Source organism: Podarcis pityusensis (genome assembly GCF_964106645.2).
Source record: "Podarcis pityusensis genome assembly, chromosome: Z".
Classification (NCBI taxonomy): Eukaryota; Metazoa; Chordata; class Lepidosauria; order Squamata; family Lacertidae; genus Podarcis; species Podarcis pityusensis.
Genome location: NC_138044.1, coordinates 13,459,090 through 13,478,943, shown reverse-complemented (window position 1 = coordinate 13,478,943; position 19,854 = coordinate 13,459,090). Strand labels below are relative to the sequence as shown.

At 47.3% G+C, this 19,854-nt stretch overlaps 1 protein-coding gene across 1 annotated transcript; it reads right to left on the bottom strand.

Moving 5' to 3' along the window:
- Window positions 1-358: 358 nt before the first annotated feature.
- On the bottom strand, window positions 359-18,317 carry SLC2A6 (solute carrier family 2 member 6). Its single transcript, XM_080990706.1, has 10 exons — window positions 18,022-18,317; window positions 16,331-16,493; window positions 11,070-11,276; window positions 9,460-9,559; window positions 7,121-7,332; window positions 5,112-5,264; window positions 3,936-4,044; window positions 3,084-3,257; window positions 2,206-2,351; window positions 359-809 (listed from the first exon to the last, which is right to left on the bottom strand). Exons 3-10 carry the CDS (start codon window positions 11,232-11,234, stop codon window positions 669-671), a joined length of 1,200 nt encoding a protein of 399 aa, XP_080846832.1. The 5' UTR covers window positions 11,235-11,276; window positions 16,331-16,493; window positions 18,022-18,317; the 3' UTR covers window positions 359-668.
- Between the last annotated feature and the right edge of the window lie 1,537 nt (window positions 18,318-19,854).

The following is a 19,854-nucleotide window of genomic DNA, read 5'->3' as shown; positions in this document are numbered from 1 at the left end:
GTAGGACGGATTTCAAACACATACTGAAATGTCAGATTTGCTTAAATAAAGCACTCAGTTGCTCTAGTTCAAATAAATCAATTTTAAACGGAGGGGGGGGGATGGACTGTGTGGTTTGGATAGCGATGGAGAAGTCCATTGAAAAGCCTGGGATGAACAAATGATTAATTGCACCCATGGCACTTTCTCAAAATTCCAGATATGCTCACTGGCTCACAGATGTTGCCGGCCCCTGGTTCACAATGTTCAAAATGCTTCACACACATCCTAATAGCAGCCCTTACAATAACCTTGCAAGGTAGGTTAGTATCGTTGTTTTCATATTGCAGATGGAGGGAGCTAATAAAGAGAGAGTGGCTTGCCTTCAACCATTTAATGAGTTTGTGACTGAGGCAAGGTTCCAGCTGAGAACTTTCTGGTGTGTATTGCAACCTCTTAGCTGCCATGGCACCTGTCAGTTTTAAGGAAATTAATAAATGCATATGAGCAATAGTATCTCACTATATCTGCCCCACCTCCCATCCCAGTTTAAGGACTGGGGAAACTTGGATAATAAGTTATCACAGTGGTCAACCTGTCATGGCCTCAAAAGTCTCTCATTTGCTTATATTGTAAGGACTTGAATTGATGTTGAAAGTTCATTTAAGGCGGGGGAAAGATTCCATAAATTATTTCTGCTCCGTCCGGAAGTATGATTCAATCTGCTCCAAGGACCTTCCTTTGGTTTCGGGAATGAAAAACGTGAAGATAAGGTTCACTATGCAGATGGCCCCAAAGAAGAAGAAAGGAACCTCCAGACCATACTGTGCCTGGAAAAGGAAAAGAAATTATCCTTTGGACAAGCAGAGAAAGAGGACATGGGGCAGAGTGAAAAGTACTTATTTATGCATTAAATCTATTTCCTAGATGCTCCTCCCACTTTTGACTGTGGCCTTGCCCACTAGTCATATGTGACCCCTGTGGTAAAAAAAAAAAATTCCCCAACCCTGCTCTAGACCCTGGTGAGGGTACTGAGACTTTGGCTTCATTCACACCACTATGCGCTATGGTGGCACTATGATGCCACTTTAAACAGCCATGGTTTCCTCCAAAGGATTCTGTGGGTTGTACAGTGGTACCTTGGGTTACATACGCTTCAGGTTACAGACTCTGCTAACCCAGAAATAGTGTTTCAGGTTAAGAACTTTGCTTCAGGGTAAGAACAGAAATCGTGCTCCGGTGGCGCAGCAGCAGCAGGAGGCCCCATTAGCTAAAGTGGTGCTTCAGGTTAAGAACAGTTTCAGGTTAAGAACGGACCTCCGGAACGAATTAAGTACTTAACCTGAAGTACCACTGTAGTTTGTTAAGAGTGCTGAAGGTTCCCAGGATCAGGGGTCAGACTGTTAAAGCAGGTTAGGGCTGTGTAAATGTTACCAGCTTAAAACGCTGCTAGGTCCTTTTTCTCAGTTTCACCTGAAGCTGGGTTTGTGGGGAAAACACATCAAAACATAATATTCCATAAGAAATGACACGATAGATACAGATTGTGGTGGGGCTGCACTGAAGGTGAATGGGGGGGTGTACACAGCCGCTTTCTGTGGCGTATCTCGCAACATGTATGAAGTCTCTTATTCAGGGCCGTCTAAATCATATGCGGCGCTGGGGTGCAAAGATCCGCCTGGCGCGCCCCCCCAAGTCGACCTTTTTTAGGGGGGGACCCCAAAGTTGTTGACATTTTTTTAGGGCAGGCCAGCGAGGTGCACACAGCAAAGCTGGTTGGGCTGACCACCTCAGCAGCAACAGAGGAGCCTGAGGCAGTGGTGGCGGCAGCAACAGAGCAAGGCTGGGGCCAGGCGCCTGGGGGGGGGAGGGCAAGCAGAGCCCAGCACAACAGTAGAGCCCGAGGTGGCGGTGACTGAGTGAAGCCAGGCGCCTTGTGTGATCAGCGTGCTCTGGGCGGGCCTCTCGACGGCCCGCCAATCCCAAGCACGCAGGAGTGTGGAGTCAGCCGGCTGCCTCAGCACCTCGCTTGCCCGCAGCAGAACTGCTGCTGCGCTCTGACGGGCTCTGCTCTGCTCGGCAGCAGCTGTCGGCTCTTCCCAATCCCCGGACTCCAAATCTCGGCCCCAGACTCTTGGCCTGGTGCCCCTGAGAGCCCGGCGCCTGAGTGCCCCGCACCCCTTGCACCTAAGGGTAAGACGACCCTGCTCTTCTTCCTCTACTTACCTTAACCAACAGAAAGACTTTTGTCAAGACAAAGGCAGTCAACCAGCTCACAAGCACACAGAGCCCAGACACTGTCCCTCGGGCCTTCAGTGGGAGAATCTCAGCCATCAGCAGCCAGGTGATGGGGCCCCAACCGATGGCATAACCTAGAGACAGGAAAGAGGAGCCCCTTTGAAAAACCTCAGGCAAAGCTGAATGACTAGTCCTTCCTCAAACATGTTAGTGTGGCAAACCAAAACAGCTATAAATGTCAATTTTGATTTAGTTCTGTTCTATCTGTTCTATAACAGCAGGTGTAGGGAAGCTTTGGCATAAGGAGAGCCCTGCTGGCTCAGAGCAAAGGCCCATCTAATCCACTATCCTGTTGTTATAGTGGCCAACCACATACGCCAAAGGGAAGCCAATAAACAGGTTCTGAGCACAACAGCATTCTCCCAACTCATGTTCCCCAGTGACAGGTACTGGAGGTAATACACTTCCATCATGACTGGTAGTCATTGACAGGCTCCTCTTCCTCCATGAATTTGTACAGTACTCTTTTAAAGTCATCCAAGCCAGTGGTCATCATTGCCTCTTGTGAATTCCATAGTTAAACTATGTGCTGTGTGAAGAAGGACTTTCTCTGATCTGTCCTGCATCTTCCAACATTTGGCTTCACTGGATGTCAATGAATTCCAGCATTATGACAGACAAGAGAAAAGTCCCTCTCTTTCCACATTCTCCACACCTTGCATAATTTTATACTATAAATGCCCTGTGATCCTCAGTTGAAGGATGGTATATAAATTTAATTTGCAATAATAATAAGCCACATCAAGCTACTGCTTAAAACATTCAGAGGGTATCTGGGTGGCTTTCTGTTCTTGATAATAACTTACCTACAATGAAGACCATGGTGGCGATCAGAGGGATGACGGTGAGGCCACTTATCCAGCTGGTAGCCAGGCCCTCGTGGCTACTACTGTTAACCATAATTGCTGAATTATGGGAATATTGAGGTATGAAGTGGATGTAGAAGCCCAAAGTCAAGTTTGAGGCAAGCATAATGATGGCTGTCAAAAAAGAAGAACAACAGTGTGAGATGTGAGGGTTATTTATGTCTGGGAATTTCCTCAACCTGCTCATTATTTCACACCCAGTCTCTGGATCCTGACATTCTAGGGAGATAGCCCTGTGGCTAAGAACCTACTGGGTTTCCCCCCCCCCCCCCTGTAAAGTGCTTGGGGTAGGAGAACTTTGGCCTACCCCATGGATGTTGCTGAACTACAACTACCATCCCTAGTGTAGTTTAATGACCAATCTCTCTTCAGAAGGAACTCCAGAATTGTAGCTCTGTGAAGGCCATAAGGGGTTTCCTTAAAAGCTTTCACTACCCTTAACTACAGCTCCCAGAATTCTTGTGTGGAAAACATGACTGTTTAAAGTGGTATCATAGTAGTTTAAATGTGTGGTGTGAATGTGGCCTAGGTTGGAAAGGCAAATGTTGCAAAGCACCAGCGGCACATTTTACTGTATTGGGTATCTGGTATGGGGGGGGGGTGATGGGGAGAGAATGCCCACCCACACCCCACATGTTCAGTGCTTTCAATTCAATACTTTCTCTCTCCCCCTCTCTCTCCCCCTCACCCCAAAGATTGAACCAAACAATTCCCCAAAGCTGGTTTTGACTCTGCAAAATAGATCTATAGATGCACCAGGTGGGGTGTGATAAGAGTGGACAAAACCTGCACCTGAGATATATAGAAGAACCTTCCTTCCGACTTTATCCATTGAGAAGGTGGCAACTGCCACCGATGCTAAGCGTACGGCCCCCACGATAACAGCATCATATTGCGGCTCCTGCAAAGGTAAAAGGAGAAACCATTTAGCGTGTCTGAGGCTCCTTCTTCCCTGAGTCAGCATTTTCTTAAAACAGACGCACACAGCGAACAGGAGATAACTGGCCAAACTGGACATGATAATAAATCCTCCCCCGCCCCCAACCCATTTCCCCTTTTTCTCGTGTCTCTTTAGGTTGTAAGCCTGAGGAAAATGAGTGTGGTTTTTTTTCTGTTACGAGAACAATTTTAATAAACTAAGAATGATATAATAATTTTTCTTAATCATGTGTGGATGTGGATGAGGAGCAATTTTTTATGGTGATTCCAAATGCCACATTTAGCTTCATGTCTAGTTTGGTGCTGGGATGTGGGGAACGTACAGGTTGTAAAGGTATTTTATTTTATTTATCACCTCTATATGCCACCTTTTCTCAAGGTGGTGTACATCGTTTCCCTCCTCCCCAATTCATCCTTACAAAAATCCTGTGAGGTAAATTAGGCAGAGAGATGGTGACTGGCGCAAGGTCACTCAAGCAGCTTCATGGCTGAGTCAGGATTCAAACCCTGGTCTCCCAGGTCCTGGTCCAACACCCTAACCATTGTGCCACAATGGTAGAAACGAAACACACAGTGAACAAGCAGCGCCCTCACTTCTCTGGGCTGATTTGGTATTTGATTCCCTCGATGCTGTTAAATTAGAACTCCCATCAGCCCATCAGCATAGGCAATCGTCAGGGGAGTTGCGGGGCAGGGGCTGTCTTTATAATGGAAAACTTTAATAAAAACATGGGGAAACACCCTCCCCTTGGGCAATGATACTGATGTAGAACAGAATGTCTCTCCTTTCATCTGAGGAACGTTGGAAGGCATGCTTTAAAGACTAAATTACATCTGCTCCATACATTTAAATCACTCTCTTACCACTTTAAGCAGTCATGGTTTCCCCCAAAGCATCCTGGGAACTGTTGCCCCTTCACAAATGAGAGTTCGCAGGATATTTCAATGGAAGCCAAAAAAGGAAGGCAGTGGGTGGAATGGGGGTGGGGACAGGTCCTGAGGAGAATTTCGGATAAGTGGCTAGCTTACCAATATGACCTCTGTGCTGTTAAATATCACCTGCAAGTATACAAGAATGGGGGTAACCCCTGAGAGCTGCTGCAGGAACCTCATCAACAAGGTGATAGCCAGCGGTTTCCAGATGTAGGGCTGCTTGATCTCTTTCCAAGAAATTGGTCTGTTCTAAGGAAATATGGATACAAACGGCTCAGACAGATCCATTTCACACACACCCAGGAACAAGATCAAGATTTCGTGGAATGGCCTCCAAGGAATGGAATGATGCCTCCTCTTTTGCTTGGCTCTCCCTTTCGATAGACAATTGCTGTATGTGTGGGGAGCCTTTGGCCTTCCAGAAAGTGCTGAAGTACCATTCTCCCCTGGGAGTTGTAGTTCAGCAGCACCTGAAGGGTCAATGGCTCCTCACACCTGTTCAACATAAAGAAGAAGACAGATTCACATCGCACTTCAGGATTTGTTGCCTTCCAGATCAACGGAGGAGGAATTCCTGTGGGAAACTATTTCCATTCAGGGGTATATTTTAGACTTGGTCAACCTGGTGCCCTCTAGATGTTTTGAACTATAATTCCCACCAGCACCAGCAAGCATAGGCAGCTAGGCAGGCTATTTCAAAAGCTTCAAAGGCGGGGAAGACAGTGCGGGGGAGCCAGGGTCGTCTTAAGCATATCTGGCATCATGGTGCAAGGATCCCTCCGCCGCCCCCCACCCTCATGTTTCCTTCTGGGCAGGCAGTGGCTGGAGGGCAGCTCCTCCGGCGGGGCGGAGGCTCCTGGTGCGGCGTGGCGTGGCGGAGGTGGGCGAGGGCGGCGAGCTGATGCCTGGAGGCGCCGCATCCAGCCTCCGCCTCTTCCCTGGCGCCCTCCAGAACTTGGTGCCATGGCGCCCCGTGCCACTAGCCTCTATGGCTAAGACGCCCCTGGGGTGTGTGTGCAATACTCAGACTACAGTGTTAAGTAACTGTAGCTTTAAAACTCCAGGGCACTTTGCAAAGGAATCTGCCAGACTGCAGATTCTGAAATGGGCCACTGACCTGCCCCTGGTCATAATCCTCTTGGGTTGGATTAAGTACTGTACTTTTCCATGTATAAGACTATGTTTTTTACTGAAAAATTATGTTTTAAAATAGGGGGTTGTCTTACACATGGGTAGTGCCTAGTGGGGACGTGGGATTTTCTTAATTTTTAGTCCCCCAAAATAGGGGGCATCTTATACATGGGTGCGTGTTATACACGGAAAAGTATGGTAAGTGAGATTTAGAATCTGAGTAAAGGCAGATTCCTCCTCCAGCCCTACTTTTGAGACACAAGAGTGTAATTTGGGAGCAGAGGGTACAGAAGGAGATCAGAAAATTGGGGTGATGCCACTTTAGACTTCTCCTAGTTAACTGCAAACTGCGAGGCAGTTTTTATATTACATATATTATATATATATGGAAGTCTGTTCTTAAACCGAAACTGTTCTTAAACCGAGGTGCTCTCTCCCTAATGAGGCCTCCTGCAGCTGGTGCCCTTCCACCGTTTGGCTTCCATTTTTAGACCGAGGTAAATTTCGCAAACCAGGACACTACTTCCGGTTTTGCGGAGTAGTTCGTAAACAGGACTGTTCTTAAACTGAGGTACCACTGTACAAACTAAAACACAGCCCTCCTTCAAAATTCACACTTTGCCAAATTTTGTAGTGCTGCACTTCAGCCAAGTAAGGTGTACAAAAATGAAAATGCTAGGCAAAGCATCCATAAAAATGCATATATGGGTGAAAATTGGTTCAAAAATGCATTGAATTAGAGAAAAGTGGCCTTTTCCAAAATAAAAAATAAAAAAATGGGGGGGGGGACATTAGGCAACATCTCATTAAAAAATGTGTACAGTAAGAGAAATTCACACAAAAATGCTGACAAATTTTCACAGGAGCTTTTTTTTTTGTAAGTTGCAAAAGGATGTGAAAATGTGGAGAACTGAATTTACGACTGGAACAAAGGAACTGAAATTGACATGTTCGCCCATCCTTCCATAGCACACCTGCTCACTGAAGCTTTCCTTGATTCGCTCGTATTCCCACCAGTACTCTGCATTTGCTCCTCTCAGCCATACCAGGGCATCTAGGGCCTTATCCTCCCTCCCCTTGGAGACCAGAAAACGAGGTGAGTCAGGCATGAAAGACAGCAATACGATCATGAGAAGGACGGGCACCTGCCCAGCCACTGCCATCCAGCGCCAGGGAACAACGAGGCCTGCAGTGGGAAGAGGACAGAGCAAGAGGTGAGTGAAGGACTGTCTCCAACAAGCTGCAACAGTAATAAACAACCATACCCCTCTACTCCCCAAGTTCAGAGCTGGTGTAGTCCACACTTGGGGAACCTTTGGGCCTCCAGATGTTGCTGAATTACTGCTCCCATCATCCCTGGCTGTTGGCCATGCTGACTGGGGCTGATATAGTTCATGAGTATCTGGAGGGCCAAAGATTACCCATACCTGTTGTAGTCCAATATCAGCTGGAAGATACCATGGTGACTGCCCCAGCTTTGGGCACAACAACTTAAATGTACAGTAATTCCAGTCCTTTTTGTCATCTTGGGAAGGCCTACAACATTACTGCTGAATCCCCTTTCTCTCTCCATTCCTTTACCAGCCAGGCTGTTTCAAAAACCTTACATGTTCTGAGTTAATTGGCAGGCGCCCTGAGCGACTGCATTATCTCTACCAAATCTGTTGTTTCGATCTCAGGTTTTGCAACCAAGAGCCTGACTGCGACATTATCGGCTCCCCAATCCTGTCCAGTGTGTTTGGTCTTCCGTGGGCACTTCCTGGCTCTTGCGTTACACAGTCCTTGCCTCTTGAATGTCAACCTGAACATTTACAGAAAAGGTTGCCTGGCCCCTGAAAGAGTAACCTGAAGAGCCAGTGTGGTGCAATGGTTGGAGAGTTGGACTACGACCTGGGAGGCCAGGGTTCAAATCTATCTGATTCCAACAGGAAGTAGCTTTCGTGACTCCAATCATTGGTTCATCTAGCTCAGTAATGCCTGCACTGGATGACAACAGACCTCGAAAGGTTTCAGATGCGGGTCTCTCCCAGCCTTAACTGGAGAAGCTGGGGAAAGAACATGGCACGCAAAGCAGATACTCTGTTATGGTGCTATGGCCCTTTCCAGGAATATAAGAAACCACCTTATGTGGAGTCAGCCCATTGGTCCATCTAGCTCAGCGGTTCTCAACCTGTGGGTCCCCAGATGTTGTTGGACTACAACTCCCATCATCCCTGAGCTCTGGCCTTGCTAGCTAGGGGTGATGGGAGTTGTAGTTCCACAACATTTGGGGACCCACAGGTTGAGAAAGGCTGATCTAGCTCATTACTGTCTGTACTGACTGGCAGCAGTTCTCCAAGAGTTTCAGACAAGGAATAAGAGCCTGCTGGATCAGGCCAGTGGCCCTTCTAGTCCAGCATACTGTTCTCACAGTTGCCAACCTGATGCCTCAATGGATAGCCCACCAGCAGCACCCAAGATCCAGGGCACTCTCCTCTCCTCTGGAGTCTTTCACAGCCCTACCTGGAGCTGCTGGCTATTAAACCTAGGACATTTCTACATGCAAAGCAGAAGCTCTGCCACTGATCTGAAGCCCACACCCCAGACATTGGCTAAGCTATGATAACCAATGTGTATTTCTGCCATCATCATCATCATCATCATCATAATTTATTTATACCCCGCCCATCTGGCTGGGTTTCCCCAGCCACTCTGGGCGGCTTCCAACAAAGTATTAAAATACAGTGGTCTGTTAAACATTAAAAGCTTCCCTAAACAGGGCTGCCTTCAGATGTCTTCTAAAAGTCTGGAAGTTGTTCTTCTCTTTGACATCTGGTGGGAGGGCGTTCCACAGGGCGGGTGCCACTACCAAGAAGGCCCTCTGCCTGGTTCCCTGTAACTTGGCTTCTCGCAGTGAGGGAACCACCAGAAGACCCTCGGAGCTGGACCTCAGTGTCAAAGGTCTGAGAAAGGGTTAAACGCAGAATGACTTCAAAAGATCAGATAAATAGCTTGTGAAATTTCCAGTGTTTCTCCAAACAAATTAACAAGGAGTCACTGGGTTGGAAACCCTGCAATTTGGGGAGGTCCTGAGCTGGTCTTACTCGTCCAACCAGAAGACTAGGCCCATGTATTGGAAGAGGGGATGCAAGACTCTAGCAGGGGGAGGAGAAGGATACCTTAATCCTTCCAGAACAAACAAAGCATTCCAATCATCTCTGAAGCCCAGTTCTCCTGTCTGAAGACACCACTGATCTAGGACCAGCCGCCCTACGTTTAAGCCAAATAGTCTGATGCTGATCCGTTCCTCCACAGTTCACATCCAATTACTTGCCTAAAGCATAGAGGAAAAGGGCACCCAAGACAGCCATGATCTGAGGGCAGGAGCCCAAAGCTCCCCGGACTCCAGGGTGAGAGATCTCAGAGATGTACACCTGGAGGGACAGAAAAGGAAGGTAAGTTGCCAGAATTTAATCAGCAGAACAGGTGTGTGTGTGTCCAAGTAGGCTTTGCACAGAGTAGACCCAGTGAAATTAATGGACCTAAGTTAATGGATGTAGCCCAATTAGGGATGGATGAATCTATCAGTTTCAACTTCTCTCAGTTTCTTGTTTTAACAAGCATAACATCAGTCATCCATGTTTGTACATCAGCCTGTGATTTTTTTTTATAAATAACATGTCCTCGAAAAAAATTCATCAACATTTTTTGTGCAAATGTCTCCTACTCTACGTGTTATTTCTGTGCAGTTTTGCACTTCTGTAGATTATTTTCACTGATATATGCATTGATGCACTTTACCTTAGCACATACGTTTTTTGAGACATTGCGTGGCTGGAAAACTGTAGTGCAAAATCCAGATGAATGGGTATTTTGTAGAATGGCTGTGTTTTGGTTCAAATATTGTGTTGGGGATTGCATTTTTTAAAGTTTACATTTGAATGAGAACTTAATTTCTCCCCTGTTCCTTGCCACATACTGTCGGATGCAATATGCCTCTGAATTCCAGTTGCTGGGATTCATAGGTGTAGAGAACTCTGTTGCACTCAGGGCCCTACAAAGGTAGGTTAGTATGAAAATCAAACAGCTCATGATTGTCAACACTGATTGGCAGTGACTTTCCAAGATTTTAGGCGGGGAAATTTTCACAGCCCCATCTGGAGATGACAGGGACCTTCCACATAAAAAGCAGATGCTCTACCACTGAGCTATGACTGTTCCCCTAAAATTAAATTAAGCTTTCCAGCCCTTATGGTTCCGAATAATGGTCTGGTTTAAATGGAAAAACTTGGGAAGCTGCCTTCTACTGAGTCAGACGTACTGCTCCACTATTGTTGACTCTGTTAGTGGCTCTCCAAGGCTTCAGACTGGGGATATTCCCAGCCCTACCTGAAGATGCCAGGGGTTAAATCTGGGGCCTTCTGTACGCAAGGCAGATGCTCTCCCATTGTACTATGGTCCTTCCCCTAATATTCCTGTGGTCCTTTCAGGAGACAGAAAGGGGGAACTACAACTCAGGACACCACTACCTCCAACTTCACTATTTTAAATATTGCTCAGCCAGTAAATGGAAGAGGAAGGAAGTGTGTGGCAGAGACAATTATCACTTTACCATCCAGGCTCTTGGGCACATGCCCAAAAGTAGCTGCAGAGGCAAGAAAATCTCTATGACCCATCCAAGTTCCAGTGTGGGCTTTGCAATTCCTGGCTGTTTTCTGGGAAGAGGGACTGGTTATTACACCACTCTCAGAATGGTGGTTTTGGGAGGTGAACAGGAGTCTCCTAATGACTCTTGGCACCCTGAACAAACTACACTTCCCAGGATTCTTTGGGAGGGAGCCATGACTGTTTAAAGTGGCCTCAAAGTGCTTTCAACGTATGGTACTCAATTTGAGTTTGCTGGAATGAGATTGAACCTCAAGGAAAAGAACATTGTTGACTTACTGGGATGGAAGCAGAAGTCACTCCCCCAGCAAATCCTGTTAACAGCCTGCCCACCAGCAGCATCCAGGTCCCTTGGGCGCTGGTCATAAAGAGATATCCGATGACAGATGGAACAGCAGAGAACATGATGCTCAGCTTGCGGCCCAGGTAGTCGTTGAAATACATGGTGCCCAAACCACCTGCTGCGACTCCAAGGGTGAACACAGACTGCCAGACACACAAAGAAACAGGGGCAATATGTTAGGAAAGCAAATATGATCATGATGGTGGCCTGAAACCATAGAAATAGGAGTGCAACTAGTAGGCTTTGAATTCAGCACACTGAGAATTCTGGCCTGGGGGGAAAATAAATTTTCCATGATGAAGGAAAGACTTGAGGGAGCTGGGTATGTATAGCATGGAGAAGAGCATTCTGGGAGCTAATATAAGGTAGGGCTGCCATACACCTGGCAAACAGAATATGACGGTATTGGTTGTCTGAGATTTTGGGGGAAAAACACCTCAACAACTTTTGTGTTTGAATTGCATCCGAAATATGGCAACCCTAATATAATGGCCGAAGTGCTGTCACATGGAAGATGGAGCCTCTTGTTTTCTGTTGCTCCAGAGGGCAGGATCTGAACCAATAAATTCAAATGATTAAAAAGAAGATTCCGACTAAACATAAGGAAGACATTTCTGACTGTTTAAAGTGGAATGGACTCTCTCAGAAGGTGATGGACTCTCCTTCATTGGAGATTTCTGAACAAATGCCAGTTGGCCATCAGTTGGGGATTCTTTAGCTACATTGCAGGGGGTTGGACTAGATGACCCTTGTGGTCCCTTCCAGTGGCAGAGATCAGGTGTGGGCGTGGCTGGCACGCATCCTGGAGGCATGGCACACCGCCTGCGGGGTCGTGGTGCCCAGCGCGAGCAGAGGGGCAGCTGTGATGGTGCCCCACCAGGATCATGCTGCCGGGGGTGGTACGCTCCCCCTGCCCCCCTCTTCCTCTGCCAGTGGTCCCTTCCAGCTCTCAGCGTGAACAGAGTGTCCTATATAGAACTATGAGTATTTTGCCCAGGAAGGAAGCATCACAAGCAAGTCTAGTGGGTTGTATAGTCTGTTCATTAAAGTGATGTTTGTCTTTGGAGTCAGTAATGACACCTGAACAATTACTCTCACTAGAATGAAGATTACAGGCTAGGGGGGCTGGGATAGGTTGTGGAAAATAGGCAGAGCTGACTTGCCTCTTAAACCCACCCATCAACTAAATTTAAGTATATTTGCATATTGTTAAAGCCTCAGTGTAGGCGATGTTAAGAGAAAAAAGGGAAACATGTGACATTATGGTTTAATCAACAAAAAACTCCCACATTGTCAGACAGGAAGGCCACTTTTAACACAGCCTCCTCTGCTAGAGCGACACACTGGAACCAAAGCAGCAGCACCCAGTGGATGTATTTATCTCTCTGCCCTACTGGTTAAAATTAGCATCCGTTGACTAATCTGATGGATTTGCAGATCGCTCCCCAGATTAAAATTCTTAGGCCTAATCATCTCTGCAAAATCCACTTGTTTAATTTTGCAGAATCCTAGAGTTGGGCCATCTTCTAATTCGGATCCCTGGAAAATCTTCCCAGGCCACAACCCTCACAGCCCTGCTTTGCACACTCCTTGAGTGGTTGAAATGAGCTGGATGAAGGCAAAATACCTCAAGGAATTGCCTCTTTCCATATGAAGCAACTTGGACCCTGAGATCATCTTCTGAGGCCCTTTTTTGTGTGCCTTCTCCACGAGAGATCCGGAAGATGGCAACACGAGAACAGGCCTTTTCGGCAGCAGCCCCCTATGTGTGGAATGCTCTCCCCAGGGAGGTTCATCTGGTGCCTTCATTATACACCTTTAGGCACCAGGCAAAAACATTCTTCTTTAACCCAAACCTTTGGCTGACTGACATCCACTGTCCTTTTAAAATGTGTTGGGGAGGAGGGGATTATTGGATTGTTTTTGTTTTTATTATTTATTCTCTGTTTTTACATTGTGGTTTTCTGTTGTAACTGCCCTGAGACCTGCAGGTATATATATTCATTCATTCATTCATTCATTCACCCCGCCCACTCTGGGAGGCTTGCAACACATATAAAACAGCAGAAAAACATCAACCATTAAAAGGTTCCTTATACAGGTTGCCTTCGAGGCGGGTCGGGGCTGCTGATTCTTCTAGATCTGTCAGCAGCTTTCGACATGGTCGATCACGAACTTCTGGACCACTGCCTTGCCGACGTGGGGATCCAGGGCACAGTCCTTCAATGGCTGTGCTCGTTTCTCTCTGGTCGGGGACAGAGGGTGGCGCTTGGGGGGGAATTGTCATCGCGCCACTCCTTGGTGTGTGGAGTACCTCAGGGTGCGATACTCTCCCCGATGCTTTTCAACATCTTTATGCGCCCCCTCGCCCAGCTTGTTCGGAGTTTTGGGCTGGGTTGCCATCAGTATGCCGATGACACCCAACTCTATCTGTTGATGGATGGCCATCCTGACTCGGCCCCCAGACACACTGACCAGATGTTTGGAAGCTGTGGCTGGATGGTTACGTGGGAGCCGGTTGAAGCTAAATCCTTCGAAGACAGAGGTCCTGTGGCTGGGACGGGGCGATATGGGATTGGGGGGGCAACTCCCATCTCTTGCGGGGGCGCAGTTAGTGCCAGCACCGTCCGTTAAGAGTTTGGGTGTAATCTTCGACACCTCCCTTTCCATGGAGGCGCAGATTGCAGCTATAACAAAGGCGGCATTTTTCCATCTCCGCCAAGCTAAGCAGTTGGCTCCTTACCTCTCTCGCCCTGACCTAGCCACTGTGATCCACGCGACGGTCACCTCCAGACTGGATTATTGTAACTCGCTCTACGTGGGGCTGCCCTTGAGACTGACCCAGAAACTCCAGCGGGTGCAGAATGCTGCAGCGAGACTCCTTACGAGGTCTTCGCTGCGAGATCACATTCACCCGGTGCTATACCAGCTGCACAGGCTCCCGGTGGAGTACAGGATCAGGTTTAAGGTGCTGGTTTTAACCTTTAAAGCCCTATACGGCCTAGGACCCTCGTACCTACGGGACCGCCTCTTCTGGTATGCCCCACAGAGAAACTTACGGTCTTCAAATAAAAACATCTTGAAGGTTGCAGGCCACAGAGAGTTTAGGCTGGCCTCAACTAGAGCCAGGGCTTTTTCGGCTGTGGCTCCGATCTGGTGGAACACTCTGTCACAAGAGACCAGGGCCCTGCGGGATTTGACATCTTTCCGCAGGGCCTGCAAGACAGAGCTGTTCCACCAGGCCTTTGGCCAGGGCACAGCCTGACTCCCTCCCTCGGCAATCTTCGCGGAGCTCTGGCCCAATGGTTGCCAGTGGCTTGAATTAATTAATTTTATAATGAATGATTTTAGAATGTTGTTTATGCTGTACTTTTGTACTGTTTTATTGTTGTTAGCCGCCCTGAGCCCGGCTTCGGCTGGGGAGGGCGGGATATAAATAAAATTTATTATTATTATTATTATTCAGATGTCTTCTAAAAGTCGTGTAGTTATTAATAATAGCATTTGCATTGTAGTTCCACCCACTTTTGCCTCTAGCCCCTCCCACAACTGCTATGCAGCCCTTGGAAATTTATCCAGGGGGGAATGTGGCCCTTGCTTTATAATACTGTAATTATTATTATTATTATTATTATTATTATTTATACCCCGCACATCTGACTGGCCACTCTGGGTGGCTTCCAACAGAATATTAAAATACAATAGTCTATTAAACATTAAAAGCTTCCCTAAACAGGGCTGCCTTCAGATGTCTTCTAAAAGTCTGGTAGTTGTTTTTCTTTTTGACATCTGGTGGGAGGGCGTTCCACAGGGCAGGTGCCACTACCAAGAAGGCCCTCTGCCTGGTTCCCTGTAACTTGGCTTCCCGCAGTGAGGGAACCGCCAGAAGGCCCTCAGTGGACCTCAGTGTCTGGGTAGAACGATGGGGGTGGAGACGCTCCTTCAGCTATACGGGACCGAGGCCATTTAGGGCTTTAAAGGTCAGCACCAACACTTTGAATTGTGCTTGGAAACGTACTGGGAGCCAGTGTAGGTTTTTGAAAAAAAGTTCCTCACCCCTATGCTAATCCAGCCACGAGGTCATAGAAGAAAACTTAAGAGCAAGAACATCTCCAGGGCTCATCAGGTTCCAGTTGAAGACTTCCAAAGCAGAGGAGTCTACTCCTCCTCTTGGTAATTGGTTTGTTGCTAAACCTCTCTTACTGACAATATAATTTTCCTAACGTTCCATCTAAACCTACCCTCCTGTACCTGAAGCCTATGAGATCCACTTCTGCCCTCTGGAGCAGCAGAGAACTGTTTTGTGCCCTTAGGGATTTGAAAAATGCAATCATGTCCTCTCAACAACCCTGCAAGCGAGGTAGAGTCAACTAATCCAAGATACAGCAACTTGCCCAGAAATAGAAGTCATATCCTTGCTTCAGCCTCAGCCCCTCACTCAGCTTGGGTTCTTCCATTGCAAAGGTTGAAGCAGATTCTGGGGGCCAACAATCTTTTGGTTGAGCCCAGGGCTGCTGGGTCTCCTAAGGCTCACATGATGGCATATAGACCAGGGAGTGGAGCCTAACAGGATGGGGTGGGGCTTGGTCAACATGGAATGGGTGCTAGCAGCAGGGCTGGTCCTATACATTTTGGCACTTGAGCCAAACCACAAAAAGGCACACACACCCTATCACTATAACCAGGGAAGGAGTGAGTGAAGATCTACATCAGCAACAAGGGGGATGGTGGTGGTGGGGATAAGGACATTCTTTGGGAACAAGGATGGGAGGAGACTAGCAGCACTTCCTGTTTAGCAAAAGGCCACTGTAGAAGTGGCATGGGGGTGCTGCCAAGGAAGTGGCAGATCTGGCCTCCAAGAAGCATGCTGCAGCTGTCGCTTCTGCCACTGGGTAGAAGCGATAAATTTATTGGAGGGTAGATCTGTTTCCCGTCTGGGTCCTTCCACCCTTGTGGATCCTGCTTCATAGGTGGACCAGCCTGGCTAGCAGCAAAAGTTCCCAAGCAGAAACTAGACCACCCCATCAGTCTTAGATTTTAATATTTCCCATGGAGACCCAGAGAAAGAGGCTAAAACCCTGCAGCTTTGGGTCATATTTTGAGACCTGGCACCCCTTGGGAACACTGCAATCCAACCAATGGCATGCACCTCTCAGGTCTATTTCTCCCGCCTTTCCTGCTGGCTGGCCACTCTTACCCCAAACCAGGATGCCGTTGCCTCTGTTAGTCTTAAGTTGCGGACCAGAGATTTTTCCAAAGCAGGGATGACCGGGGAGGTGTAGACTAAAGCAAAACCAAAACTAAAGTTCCCAAGCACAGCAGCGAAGGTGGCAAGGAAGAGCCGATGGTTTTTAAGAGTCCTGGAAAGGAAAGGGAGAGAGAAGAGAACAATTATGGAATGACCAATGTGGTCCATCACGGATGTTGATGGCAAGAGGGTTCCTGTATTTTTATGAGTTTGGTGGAACATAGGAAGAGCCCGGCTGGAATAGGTCAAAATTGGGTGGCCAAGGCAGCCATTGGCAGCATGCCCCTGCCAGGCTGTCAGGCTCCTAGCAACTTGCCCAGGGTTGCCAGGTACTGGTTCTATCATTGAGTGGAGCCTTCCTCTTTTGCAGCTCCATCTTATCATCCTAAACTCCATGCACCTGCCCTCCATGCAGGCTGAATCCAACCCTCCAAGTCTCTCTGTATGGCCCCCTGAACTTTCTCCAGGCCTCGCACTGCTCCTAATCCACACCCTCTTTTAGTGCTTTTTCTTGGCTGAAATGTGTCCTTGAACTCTTATGTGTTAAGTATACTTGTTTAATTGACACTGAAATGGTGAATGCCTGTATGTATATTACTAAGGGTTGAACTGGAAATTTCCAAAACTAAAGAAGAGCAACAGGAGCTTTCTGCTCTCTAGCAGGTTGATGATTAACTGTTGATGTCTTCTGGTTTGTCTCGTGACTGACTTAGATCACATGAAAGAGACAGACTGATCTTTTATGCATATGTTAATCTGCGGGGGTCTCTGTTTTGTGTGAGTTGTTCTCAAGCAGCCAATAACAAAGGATGTGATAATGAGGTCTCTCCTAAAGGGAAAACAACTCCAGGCTGTAATGGAGGTTGTGGGAGAGACAGACCCTTGGTTTCATATTTTATAAGAAGCCCAACCTGTGTTGGGACATGCACATGACTGTAAGGAATTGTTTTGGATGTATCATTAATGTTTTTGTACCTGTTTTGAAAGAAGATCTGGTTAGTAAAGCTTTGAACAATACTTATGGGTCTGGGCAGAGTTTTATTCCAAGAGGAGTTAGTTTTAATGCATCCAATTGCTTCAAGCTGCACAATATTAATATCTGCAATATTATCATGCTTCTTGCTTTACGTGTGTTACTTCACCCGCTTTCCCCTCTGGCAAATCTGGCCATTGCTGGCATGTAACCCTTGCCAGAACTGAATGCCTTGCCTCAGGCTGAAAATGTTTTCTCCCACTCCTGGGTCACAGAAACACAAACAAGACATTATCAAAGTACATGATGTTTTGTACAGGAACCGTAAGCTAAACTGTCAGCTCCCTAGCCACCACCACCAAGAATCCTGGGACCTGTAGTTTTCCCTCCACAGAGGCACAATTCCCAACACCCTTACAAACTACAGTACCCAGGATTCTTTGGGGGAGGGTGAGCCATGTGCTTTAAACATGCGTTAGATATGCTTTAAAAGTATGGTGTGGATCTGGTGCGGGATGAGGACTAGCACCTTAAGCCAAAAGTATTCCAGGAAAGTGGGATTTAAGGAGGAAGAGTTATAAGCAAGAAAGGTGTACCTCTAGGCATAAGAAGGGGAAAAAGGGGGATGAAATTAGCAGAGCTGTCTTAAGAGAGGCAGAAACTTTACCTGTAATATTCATTCTCCGCCTGCTGAGCATCTTTCTCCTTCAAGCTTTGATAATCTTCTCTAGGCTCCCTGCAGAGGAGCGGCTCTTTGATGCGGGGATCCAGGGTGGCTCAAGGTGTGCCTTTCCCTCTCAGAGAGAGATGGAGATGCAGCTGGGGGGCACAGAGCTGTTTGCCCAGTTGTTCCCACTCCCTCTGCACCAGGAGATGCTGTTTGCCTTCCAGCAAACCTTCCTTCCCCAAATGGGCAAGGAAAAAGCAGAAAAGGCAAAAATAATAGCAACTGTAGAAGAAACACCAAACGAAGTGTGCTATTGGGGAGGAAATCTCTGTTCTGGTTGGTCTAGCAGCAGACCAAAAAGAGGAAGTCAGGGAGGATGAGCAAACAGGGTGTAGAAATAAGATAACAGAGGAGATATCATGCTTGAGCTGGGTGACAAAGATAGGCAAATCAGATGGGTGGGATACAAATAATAAAACCATTATTATTGTCATTATCCTTGTTATGTTAGAAGAGAATCTAGCTCCCTTGGGCTGTGTACATGCCATACATTTAAAACACACATCTCCAAAGGATCCTGGCAATTCCAGTTGACTCCTCACAGAGCAACTAATTCCCAGCAGCCATAACAATGGTGGGGGGATGTGATGCATGCTGTGTATGCAGTGTTTGTCCTCCCCCAATAGGTCTCTCCCCCAAGGTCAACTGGGGGAGGCTGCATCCTGCAGCTAAGCCCCTCCCACCACCTTCCCTCAGTTCTACCCACCTACCCACCCTGTTCCACCCTAACCTATGGGCACTCCAGTATTTGTGGCAAAAAGCTTATCACATGCTGGATCCCTGACAGGAATTTTCCCAAGTCCAAGACCCCTTAAAGATTCCCACCCAGATGCTGCCTAAACAATTTCTCCAAAGAAGAGCCTATGACCCTTCCCAAAGTAGGTCTATTCTCCTATCAAGCAACTCCTTCTGTTAGGAAGTCTCTCCTAAGCTTCATTGTGAATGAGCAAAGCTTGACATAGGTCTGAACCCAGTTTGTTCCGCAAGTAACTTGTGCCCATAATTTTAAGTGGGTCCACTCTGTGTAGGACTAGTATTGAATACAACTCAATACTTTTTTAATAGTGGCACAACAGGCTATCATTCAGTAGGTGATGCATCTGTTTTTTTACTAACCCACTGGTGGTCTCCCCCACTCAATTGCCACACGGCCTTGAAGGAGGGTGAAAGCTGTCCACAGATCAGCCCAGCCATTTGACTGCAGCATCTATATCTTCCGGGGATTGGGAGACCTGTGACCCTCCAGATGTTGGTGGTCTCCAGTTCCCATCATCTCTGATCTTCAGCAATGCTGGCTGGGGTTAATGGCCACTGAGGTTCTCCATTCCTCACAGATACACTGCAGCCACGTGGGATCACACCACATGAAAACAGCAAGCCATGTGTATGTGAGAGACTAAGAAGTCTCAGGGGCATTAGAACCGCCAACTTTTTCTTACCAGCTTTACTCTTGTGCTATCTTTTTAACTGGCCAAAAGCACTGGGTCTTCCTGAACCGCTGTTTGCTGGAAGTGGGGGAAACCACAGGCTGTGTTTCCCCTACCTCTCCATGGAAATAACTCAACCTGTTGAATTTTTGCTTGGTGCGCAGGTGTTGCAGGCGATTGACTTAAAACAGGGCATAGGGCACCCTTAAGGGAGGTTCATTCTGGGAATCTCCGCTTTCAGTGGAAACAGCCAGCTTTCCAAGAGAAGCAGTGCAAGCATTATTGCAGTTACTGGTTAGGACTTGCCAAACCTTTACTAATTTGTGTGGCTTGCCTGGCGGCTTCA

What these genes read in the sequence shown, in the direction of transcription:
- SLC2A6 (XM_080990706.1), bottom strand. Translation starts at nt 11,234, where the DNA reads ATGTATTTCAACGACTACCTGGGCCGCAAGCTGAGCATCATGTTCTCT. An exon ending in CCTTTTCCTCTATGCTTTAG is followed by an intron (nt 7,333 to 9,459) that starts GCAAGTAATTGG and finishes TTCCCACTGCAG; the next exon opens with GCCTCGTTGTTCCCTGGCGC. An exon ending in CACCATGGTCTTCATTGTAG is followed by an intron (nt 2,352 to 3,083) that starts GTAAGTTATTAT and finishes TCCTGTCTCTAG; the next exon opens with GTTATGCCATCGGTTGGGGC.